The 11451-nt window shown below is 36.7% G+C and overlaps 1 protein-coding gene across 1 annotated transcript in view; it reads right to left on the bottom strand.

Moving 5' to 3' along the window:
• The window catches only part of LOC144441206 (uncharacterized), a 12420-nt gene extending 2069 nt beyond the window's left edge, over positions 1-10351 (bottom strand). The window contains exons 1-6 of the mRNA XM_078130766.1: positions 10271-10351; positions 9734-9813; positions 2707-2814; positions 1914-2029; positions 824-898; positions 1-112 (exon numbers count right to left, since the gene is read on the bottom strand). The exon at positions 1-112 is cut by the window's left edge and continues 29 nt beyond it. Coding sequence (XP_077986892.1) covers positions 1-112; positions 824-898; positions 1914-2029; positions 2707-2814; positions 9734-9800 — 478 coding nt within the window. The 5' untranslated portion in view covers positions 9801-9813; positions 10271-10351. The remainder of the gene's footprint in view (positions 113-823; positions 899-1913; positions 2030-2706; positions 2815-9733; positions 9814-10270) is intronic.
• Between the last annotated feature and the right edge of the window lie 1100 nt (positions 10352-11451).

The raw sequence follows: 11451 nt of genomic DNA, 5'->3' as shown, positions 1-11451 counted from the left end.
AGTTACATTTCGCAGTATCATTGCAACAGAAGGTACATTTCTGCCGTGATTTTAAACGGATCGGATTTTCACTGCAGCCGGATGGGTTTTTACCTTCGAGCTTGGTACATCGCTATAACATAAATAAGTTGTGATGTCATTTAGCTGAGACTAGTTACATAATACACTCTGACATCATATCATATAAAATTCAAGGGAAGAGGCGACTTCATTCGATCAATCTGATAAAACCCTTAGTAGGAATATGCTTCGATTCTTTTATTTACCTCCAGTTCCTTCTTATATCGTCGTTTGTTTTATTTATTTTACGTTCTGGAAGTGATCGCCTCTTCCTACATCTGTCAGATTTGAAATACATTATTCAAACCGTCTTCCCATGAGCTTGTAAATCGCCCCGGGGTCCCAGAGGGGGGGGGGCAACTCCCATAGACGGGGTCGGGTTTTTATGCTGGTTGGTATCAGAAATGATATACTTTTCAAGAGATGGTGGTATGAGAAAGGGTCGGGTGAATCAAAACTGACGTTAATTAACAGAGACTATACAGTCAACAGTGGAAACATTTCAGTCTGGTGTATCTACATTCAAAACTTCGGTGCTCTCGTCGCTCATGCCACACTAGATCTAGGGCTAGCTTCCCCTGGGAGCCTTGGCTTTTACTAATTAAAATGCAACTTGGTATCAGAAAGGGTATACTTATTCCATAAAATTGGTATCACAATACATTGGGTTTCAAAGTGTGTGAGGAGCCTCCCCGTAATGTTACCCATGGAATAAATCGATAAACTTTGTTCTAGACTGCCTGTATAATAGTAGTTGACGTACCTTCTGTTTCATGCAACCTGAAGTATATTTAACTTTCCCAGACTTCGTCATTTTGACTATAGTGACACAATTCTCCTACAGATAGAATTAATAAACAAGACATGCCGATTTTAAACTTTACGATTATACCAGTTAAGCATTAGAATAGAGATTCAATTTACAAATATTTTGTATGGTATCCCATATAGTTTTCTTCGTTTAGCCAAGGAAAATACTAGTGACCTCGGGGGCTCTGTCTCCGACTTCGCTTTCGACTTGAAGTGACAAAACCTTGGACAACGAGTATTTCTCGACTGAATGAAGAACATTTTGGGGGAATGATATAGTTATACCTGTATGGCAATTTATGAAAAATCGGGAAGAATAATGGCAACTTTTAACGTTTCTGACTCGTACTTCGAGCGAGCACAGCAGAAGAAATGACGTGGACGCACATTGTCATGACGTAGACGCACATTGCCATGACGTAGACGCACATTGTCATGACGTAGACGCACATTGTCATGACGTATAAAACCTTTATTTTGCTGGAACGTCTTCAACTTAATTAACAACTTTCGTTTGGTGTAAAAAAAAAATGCTGATTTTCATAACCATTTTCAGAACACATCTCTAACAAATGTACAGTAAATGAAAATTCCCTGTAATATAATAAATGACTATTTGGATATTTGTACCTATTCGGTTTTAGAACAATGAAACAAGAGTACAAGAAATCCTACATTTGTGTTTTTCTCAAGTCAGATCAAAGACATTTTGAGTACATTTTCACTATTTTAGAAGCCTGTTTGTTAGCTGACATTGAAATTCAAATAATACCATATGATATTTCACAGATCCATAATATGAGGAAAATCATAGCTATCGGGCGGAATAATTGTATGACGTCACATACACAGTATCAACCACATAACTTGATACACATGTTGACATTTGTAAGAAAGTCGGAATATTGAATCTCATTTATCGCAAATATTTCCCCTTCATCCAGCCGGAAAATACACGTGACCTGAAGACTGAGTGAAAAAAATTATTGGGAATACTGTCTAGTATACATATTTAGCATTTGAAAGGATATATGGAGACTTACACCGACTTCACAGAAATCCACATATCCATATTTGGACCCCGATCTACAGTCGTAGTTCAGGCCATGATATTTCTTTTCATGGGAACCTTCCGATGGACATTTATAACAATTTGGACCTGAATACAGAATTAGAATATTATTAATCCAATAAAATTGAGTAGTACCAACGAGCCCAAAGACCAATGAACCCATTGTTTGGTACGACTGATGTAACTTCGCGAAGCCGTTAATCAGCTTGATGTTTTTTTTTTTTTAATTTTTGGTCTGTTTATACATACATACGGATGCTCGCTCTCATCTCATCTCATCTCATCCCATCCCATCCCATCCCATCTCATCTCATCTCATCCCATCCCATCCCACCCCATCCCATCCCATCCCATCCCATCCCATCTCATCCCATCCCATCTCATCTCATCTCATCTCATCCCATCCCATTCCATCCCATCCCATCCCATCTCATCTCCCTGTCTGTCTGTCTGTCTGTCTGTCTGTCTGTCTGTCTGTCTGTCTGTCTGTCTGTCTGTCTGTCTGTCTGTCTGTCTGCCTGCCTGCCTGCCTGCCTGCCTGCCTGCCTGCCTGTCTGTCTATCTGTCTGTCTGTCTGTCTGTCTGTCTGTCTGTCTGTCTGTCTGTCTGTCTCTCTTCCCCCCCCCGCTGTGACAGTTGTTGAATCGCTCACATCACATCATCTAAGAGTTGTAGTATTCGTAAGTCACAGCGTCATTAGTCAGTAGCAATATACATGTCTGAAGTGTGATTAGCTTTTTAATACATAAAACAAGATTCCATACCACATATTTCATCTGCACCATTGGAACATGCCTCATGTCCATCGCATCTTATATACGTAGGAAAACATTCACCATTTCCACAATCGAACAAGTAAGGGGAATCGCATTCTAAATTAAAGAAATGAATGTTTAAACTTGTTAAATAAAATAGTCTTTGGCTACAATCCAGTCTCTCTACAATTACTATTGAATTTAAAACCCTTGAAATTGAAGATTTTATGAAAAGAAATCTTATTCTGTTCAATATTTGAAGAGGAAATCTTTTTCTGTTCAATCTTTGAAGAGGTGAGTATATCTCTGTCATAGGCCTGACATGCTTTGATTCGCAACAAAGTTTTTCACACTGACAAATACTGGATAGAGTCTATGTGGTCATTTTCTACATTAACATTAAGTTGTCTACATATCAAATGTCAAAAGGTGCCAAAGGTACTTCTAGATACGATGATCTTGCCGAAGATGGAAGGCGGAAATGCGTTATATTAGTTCAAGAAAAACGTTGATACTTACAGCCCGTTTCAGGCTAGTGTTTATTGGCTCTATAGAAACCAATGGAAATGTTCTACATTTTAAGACAGCAAGATTGCCATTTCAGCGTAGTCCAGCTAGACGCAGACACGCAGAGACAATGTTTTGATGTCTGCACTTGATGTGTGCATGGTGGCGCCTTATTATTGGTTTGTGTGTGGTTCTAATTGTATCAAACAGATCCGAACATTCACATGAAATGGGAGGTAATTACAAAAATGTACCACAAGTAACACACTAGACATGATCGGTAACAGTATTACAGCCCCTTATTCATAGAATCTGATAATCTTCTCTCTGAAGCATAACTGCATTTGTGAGAATCGTCATCAGATCATATTCAGTAAAATATTTATGAATATATAATCCATGAATACTTCTGATAATGCTAATACAAAGTTCCGATTTATTATCTACAAGTTATTGGTTTTTAGAAATGAAGAACAACCCCCTCTAGAGGTGTACAGTTCAATATATCACAATTTTCAATATACAATTATATCCATATTTGTAAGGTCGTGATCTGATGTCGATGACAGCTGACACCTACCCTTTATACATGTGAATAACATGGTTTCTGGCAAACAGAAAACCTTGTCACACTTGTTTACGAACTGCAGACTGGCTTACAAAGTTAATATTGACATGAATTTTGTATGTACACAGCGCACAGTCAATAAATGTACAAAAAAAATTAAGTGTTATATATTAGGTCTTCTTTTATTCACCAATATCCACCAACTGTTTTTACCATTATAATACTGTATTTATTTTAATTCTAAAAGTATGTTTTTGATTCACTGTTTGTAAGTTTGTAGTAGACTGAATAATAATGCTAGTACATGTACGGTTGCACCAAAAGCTTTGGTGGGAAATCATCCTACTAAGCGTATATAATTTTTGCTCGGAAAATAAAAATTGCAAATTTTTCCTGTAATATCAATTTCTATTCTTATAATTTGCTGTTATTATATTCAATTTCAAATTCACTTTTCTGATATTTTTGGTAAATTCTCCTCTCTTTTTAGTCCCCAACGAGCGAAGTCCGATCGGAGGGGGACTACTACGTTTTTGTCCATCCTTGCAAGCGTGCGTGCTTCCGTCCGTCCGTCCGTGCGTGTGTGTGTTCATGCGTCAGTATCTCTGAGATGATTGAGCCGATTTCAACCAAATCTGGCACAAATGTCTAATCCTGTAGTGGACATATGCATGTTACTTTGATTGTTTGACCTTCGAGATAATTGCGGAATGGCAACCATATTTGTCATAAAAATTCATATTTTGCCCACTAACTATTTAATATACAAAGTCCTCATTTGAGTGTCTGTACCCATGTTATCAATAATGAGCTTTCAAATGACACTTTGACCTTAACGTTCAATACAGAAAATAAAACGACATTTCCTTCAAGCACTTTTGAGGGGTCCCTTCAGTATTAAATGAAAAGATTGCAGAATGTGTAATAGCTTAAGTTACCTGACAATAATCTAACAATTACCATGCCGAATGATCAACGACCAAGGCAATGATTTGTCAAACCTTTAAGCTGTGTTTGTTCGTTTCGAGGCTAGGCTTAGTCTTTCTTCATAAATCAAAAGCTACTCGCAGTATTCTAGTTACTGAAGCATACTTCACCATTACTTGTACCTGACTGGTCTCAAACCTGGTATTAACATATAAATTATAAATGATCCGATGACGTCATTTGTATACGGATCCTTATATTGCAATAAATTATTAGCAATGCCAGAAAAAGTGTGATATCACAAAAGGCATGTATTGACATTATAATATCAACAGTTACATCTGTTCAGTATTTTCACTAGTCTTGCCAATGGGTAAAAAAAACTCTGTTTTTGCCACTTTAACATGTAGTTTCCGTATACAAGTCATTTTATTCTGGAAAATACTTGGTCTTTTGGAAATTAGTAATTTCGTTCTGATTGAATTTATAAAAAAAAATGCTTGTTATCGGATACTGGAACTGTTTTGGACAGAGCTTCATAAGACTCACTCCTTTTGGAAGAAAACCTGTTAAACTCAAGTGGACGAATTCCAATTTATTTCGCGAAAACAGTCCCAAAAAATGTAATAAAATATTAAATGACTGTCTTATGAATGGTATTTTTATTTATGCTTGAACGAGTACCAATCATAACAACACGATAGCAAAATTTACGATGCATTCATTGCAAAACGTGACTACAGTTCCACTTTTACTTCTTGTGTTTATTAGCCTGAAACGGCGATAATTTTAATGAACGGCAATGAAATATTCACGACTATCTTTTCATTTCAGTTTCAAAACCATCACGTGACAATCAGTATTGGATGTTGGAATTTTGGGTTTGGAAAATTTCAGAGACATCAGTGAAAATCCTAGTTTCTATTAATGTATTACAACGTTTACACCAACCACATATATTTGTATAGTGACTTTGCATGGTCCAGCTATAAATGCAACAGAATAGTGACTTTGCATGGTCTAGCTATAAATGCAACAGAATAGTGACTTTGCATGGTCTAGCTATAAATGCAACAGAATAGTGACTTTGCATGGTCTAGCTATAAGTGCAACAGAATAGTGACTTTGCATGGTCTAGCTATAAATGCAACAGAATAGTGACTTTGCATGGTCCAGCTATAAATGCAACAGAATAGTGACTTTGCATGGTCTAGCTATAAATGCAACAGAATAGTGACTTTGCATGGTCCAGCTATAAATGCAACAGAATAGTGACTTTGCATGGTCTAGCTATAAATGCAACAGAATAGTGACTTTGCATGGTCCAGCTATAAATGCAACATAATAGTGACTTTGCATGGTCTAGCTATAAATGCAACATAATAGTGACTTTGCATGGTCTAGCTATAAATGCAACAGAATAGTGATTTTTGCATGGTCTAGCTATAAATGCAACAGAATAGAGACTTTGCATGGTCTAGCTATAAATGCAACAGAATAGAGACTTTGCATGGTCTAGCTATAAATGCAACAGGATAGTGACTTTGCATGGTCTAGCTATAAATGCAACAGAATAGTGATTTTGCATGGTCTAGCTATAAATGCAACAGGATAGTGACTTTGCATGGTCTAGCTATAAATGCAACAGAATAGTGACTTTGCATGGTCTAGCTATAAATGCAACAGGATAGTGACTTTGCATGGTCTAGCTATAAATGCAACAGAATAGTGACTTTGCATGGTCTAGCTATAAATGCAACAGGATAGTGACTTTGCATGGTCCAGCTATAAGTGCAACAGAATAGTGACTTTGCATGGTCTAGCTATAAGTGCAACAGAATAGTGACTTTGCATGGTCTAGCTATAAATGCAACAGAATAGTGACTTTGCATGGTCCAGCTATAAATGCAACAGGATAGTGACTTTGCATGGTCTAGCTATAAGTGCAACAGAATAGTGACTTTGCATGGTCTAGCTATAAATGCAACAGAATAGTGACTTTGCATGGTCTAGCTATAAGTGCAACAGATTAGTGACTTTGCATGGTCTAGCTATAAATGCAACAGAATAGTGACTTTGCATGGTCTAGCTATAAATGCAACAGAATAGTGACTTTGCATGGTCCAGCTATAAATGCAACATAATAGTGACTTTGCATGGTCTAGCTATAAATGCAACAGAATAGTGACTTTGGATGGTCTAGCTATAAATGCAACAGAATTGTGAGTTTGGATGGTCTAGCTATAAATGCAACAGAATAGTGACTTTGGATGGTCTAGCTATAAATGCAACAGAATAGTGACTTTGCATGGTCTAGCTATAAATGCAACATAATAGTGACTTTGCATGGTCTAGCTATAAATGCAACAGAATAGTGATTTTTGCATGGTCTAGCTATAAATGCAACAGAATAGTGACTTTGCATGGTCTAGCTATAAATGCAACAGAATAGAGACTTTGCATGGTCTATCTATAAATGCAACAGGATAGTGACTTTGCATGGTTTAGCTATAAATGCAACAGAATTGTGACTTTGCATGGTTTAGCTATAAATGCAACAGAATAGTGACTTTGGATGGTCTAGCTATAAGTGCAACAGGATAGTGACTTTGCATGGTCTAGCTATAAATGCAACAGAATAGTGACTTTGCATGGTCTAGCTATAAATGCAACAGAATAGTGACTTTTCATGGTCTAGCTATAAATGCAACAGAATAATGACTTTGCATGGTCTATCTATAAATGCAACAGGATAGTGACTTTGCATGGTCTAGCTATAAATGCAACAGAATAGTGACTTTGCATGGTCTAGCTATAAATGCAACAGAATAGTGACTTTGCATGGTCTAGCTATAAATGCAACAGAATAGTGACTTTGCATGGTCTAGCTATAAATGCAACAGAATAGAGACTTTGCATGGTCTATCTATAAATGCAACAGGATAGTGACTTTGCATGGTTTAGCTATAAATGCAACAGAATTGTGACTTTGCATGGTTTAGCTATAAATGCAACAGAATAGTGACTTTGGATGGTCTAGCTATAAATGCAACAGAATAGTGACTTTGCATGGTCTAGCTATAAATGCAACAGAATAGTGACTTTGCATGGTCTAGCTATAAATGCAACAGAATAGTGACTTTGCATGGTCTAGCTATAAATGCAACAGAATAGTGACTTTGCATGGTCTAGCTATAAATGCAACAGAATAATGACTTTGCATGGTCTATCTATAAATGCAACAGAATAGTGACTTTGCATGGTCTAGCTATAAGTGCAACAGGATAGTGACTTTGCATGGTCTAGCTATAAATGCAACAGAATAGTGACTTTGCATGGTCTAGCTATAAATGCAACAGAATAGTGATTTTTGCATGGTCTAGCTATAAATGCAACAGAATAGTGACTTTGCATGGTCTATCTATAAGTGCAACAGGATAGTGACTTTGCATGGTCTAGCTATAAATGCAACAGAATTGTGACTTTGCATGGTCTAGCTATAAATGCAACAGAATTGTGACTTTGCATGGTCTAGCTATAAATGCAACAGATTAGTGACTTTGCATGGTCTAGCTATAAATGCAACAGGATAGTGACTTTGGATGGTCTAGCTATAAATGCAACAGAATAGTGACTTTGGATGGTCTAGCTATAAATGCAACAGAATAGTGACTTTGGATGGTCTAGCTATAAATGCAACAGAATAGTGACTTTGGATGGTCTAGCTATAAATGCAACAGAATAGTGACTTTGCATGGTCTATCTATAAGTGCAACAGGATAGTGACTTTGCATGGTCTAGCTATAAATGCAACAGAATAGTGACTTTGCATGGTCTAGCTATAAATGCAACAGAATAGAGACTTTGCATGGTCTAGCTATAAATGCAACAGAATAGTGACTTTGCATGGTCCAGCTATAAATGCAACAGAATAGTGACTTTGCATGGTCTAGCTATAAATGCAACAGGATAGTGACTTTGGATGGTCTAGCTATAAATGCAACAGAATAGTGACTTTAAATTTGCATGGTCTAGCTATAAATGCAACAGAATAGTGACTTTGCATGGTCTAGCTATAAATGCAACAGGATAGTGACTTTGCATGGTCTAGCTATAAATGCAACAGAATAGTGACTTTGCATGGTCTAGCTATAAGTGCAACAGGATAGTGACTTTGCATGGTCTAGCTATAAATGCAACAGAATAGTGACTTTGCATGGTCTAGCTATAAGTGCAACAGGATAGTGACTTTGCATGGTCTAGCTATAAATGCAACAGAATAATGACTTTGCATGGTCTAGCTATAAATGCAACAGAATAGTGACTTTGCATGGTCTAGCTATAAATGCAACAGAATAGTGACTTTGCATGGTCTAGCTGTAAATGCAACAGAATAGTGATTTTGCATGGTCTAGCTATAAATGCAACAGAATAATGACTTTGCATGGTCTAGCTATAAATGCAACAGGATAGTGACTTTGCATGGTCTAGCTATAAATGCAACAGAATGGCAAACATTGGTTTCAGTTATCAAATCGTTATTTAATTGTCATTGAGTGGGTAATATTTTATCCTATGAATGAAATAAGAAAAACTACAAAAAATGCACTATTAGGAAAAGACGATAAAATGTAGCACTATTAGGAAAAGACGATAAAATGTAGCACTATTAGGAAAAGACGATAAAATGTAGCACTATTAGGAAAAGACGATAAAATGTAGCACTATTAGGAAAAGACGATAAAATGTAGCACTATTAGGAAAAGACGATAAAATGTAGCACTATTAGGAAAAGACGATAAAATGTAGCACTATTAGGAAAAGACGATAAAATGTAGCACTATTAGGAAAAGACGATAAAATGTAGCACTATTAGGAAAAGACGATAAAATGTAGCACTATTAGGGGAACATTTTTACACAATGTAGGAAAATTAGGAAGACTTTTTGTAGCGTAATCATAGGACGTTCCATTTGATGTTAAATGTATTCGAATTGTGTTTAAAGTATAAAACTAAAGAAAAAAAATATTCACCTGATGATGCGATGGTTAAGGTTATCAGAGTCGGCAGGAGAATGATACTGAACACATGCACTGACATTGTCTTGAATAAACTGAAACAATTTAGAATGTAAATATTATTAAATGTACTTACTATAACAGACAAAAGTGATCAGAAGTAAAATGATGTAGTCTTCAGTTGTAGAAAAGTTAATAAAAACGGTAATCATACGGTTGGAATTTCAATAGATATACGGGGTTGTAGAGAGAGAGAGAGAGAGAGAGAGAGAGAGAGAGAGAGAGAGAGAGAGAGAGAGAGAGAGAGAGAGAGAGAGAGAGAGAGAGAGAGAGAGAGAGAGAGAGAGAGAGAGAGAGAGAGAGAGAGAGAGAGAGAGAGAGAGAGAGAGAGAGAGAGAGAGAGAGAGAGAGAGAGAGAGAGAGAGAGAGAGAGACGTTTAGCGCTTTTAGCATTCCACAATTACATTGTATTATATTTGGAATCATCATTTCACCAGTAGTATTACATCTAAAACTTTTGATATATATACATAAAATTAAACCAGGTCTTACCTTTTTCCGACAATGAGTTTTGATAAGTTATTCAGGCTCACCGCACTGACTGTGCCAAATGAATTAAAATTATACTTATATACCATTTCACAAATGCCATATATCATTATTTTTTTCATATGTAACACATAAGTGTCAACACGTGTGCAACAGAATTAATCCTCAGAGGCGGAGTTTAATGTGAGGTTAATGTAATGAGATTTTGTATCTAACCTTCTGTATTCAGAACTTTCCGCCTAAAATGACAGTAACCTATTTCTTGTTTTGACTTTTAAAAAAGTACTGTCTACTCAATCTAATTAATTGAACCAGATGTCACCTTTTTCCTTTAACTCTACCGCTTAGTGGAAGCGTCATTCAAAATATATGTAAAATGTACCAATGCTAGTTGTATTTGCTAAAGATAGAATGTTACAATTTAACATTCACAGATCTAGACGTGGTTTATTTAGTGAAGACATTGAGTGTGAATAAAGCCTTTAATTGGTTGGTTAGTGCATAGATCAGAAAGTGACTTAGTACCTGAGTCTACAATGGTTTCTAGTGCTATTATATCTGACCATCTCTGTGCAATCAGTCACCTCAATGTGGCGCTACCTCCTCCAATTGTCACCATGAAGATGACACGGAATATTCGCAATGTAAATCGTACTGTCCTCATGGAAGACCTTCACAGTATACTACCCCCGTCTGACCATTTAACAGCCCACGATCTCGACACTAATCTTCGGTCACACATCGATAAACACGCGCCACTTTCATCTCGTTAAAGTGCAAGTGTTCAGATTGTGAGTCGCAAGAGGTTTGAATACAAAGGTACCACCCACGTACTTCCATATCTAACCCCAGACAGACAAGGAAGAAACAGATCATCAACGGACTTTTCTAGTATTGTCAATTCCGGTTTGAGTGTTCTAAAGATCAGCATGTGTTTTACTTCTAATATTAGTAATAAAGCATGGTGTGACGTCAGTTGTTGCATTGACGAGCATAACAATTGGTACAAGGCTGGAAACATTTTCGGCCAATGGTAATAATTCTGTCCTTGGAAAATGAAGATCCATTAGAAACGAGGATATCAGAAGCATACATTGTCATTACATCGAAATATCCAATAGCTGTGACTGAAAGTACAGGCAGAAGACAGAATTTTCTTGACAACATTTTCTGGACAGCTAAAA

This window comes from Glandiceps talaboti, chromosome 10 (assembly GCF_964340395.1).
Source record: "Glandiceps talaboti chromosome 10, keGlaTala1.1, whole genome shotgun sequence".
NCBI lineage: Eukaryota > Metazoa > Hemichordata > Enteropneusta > Spengelidae > Glandiceps > Glandiceps talaboti.
Note: the sequence above shows the minus strand (reverse complement) of the source record. Positions and strands in the feature narration are given on the sequence as shown.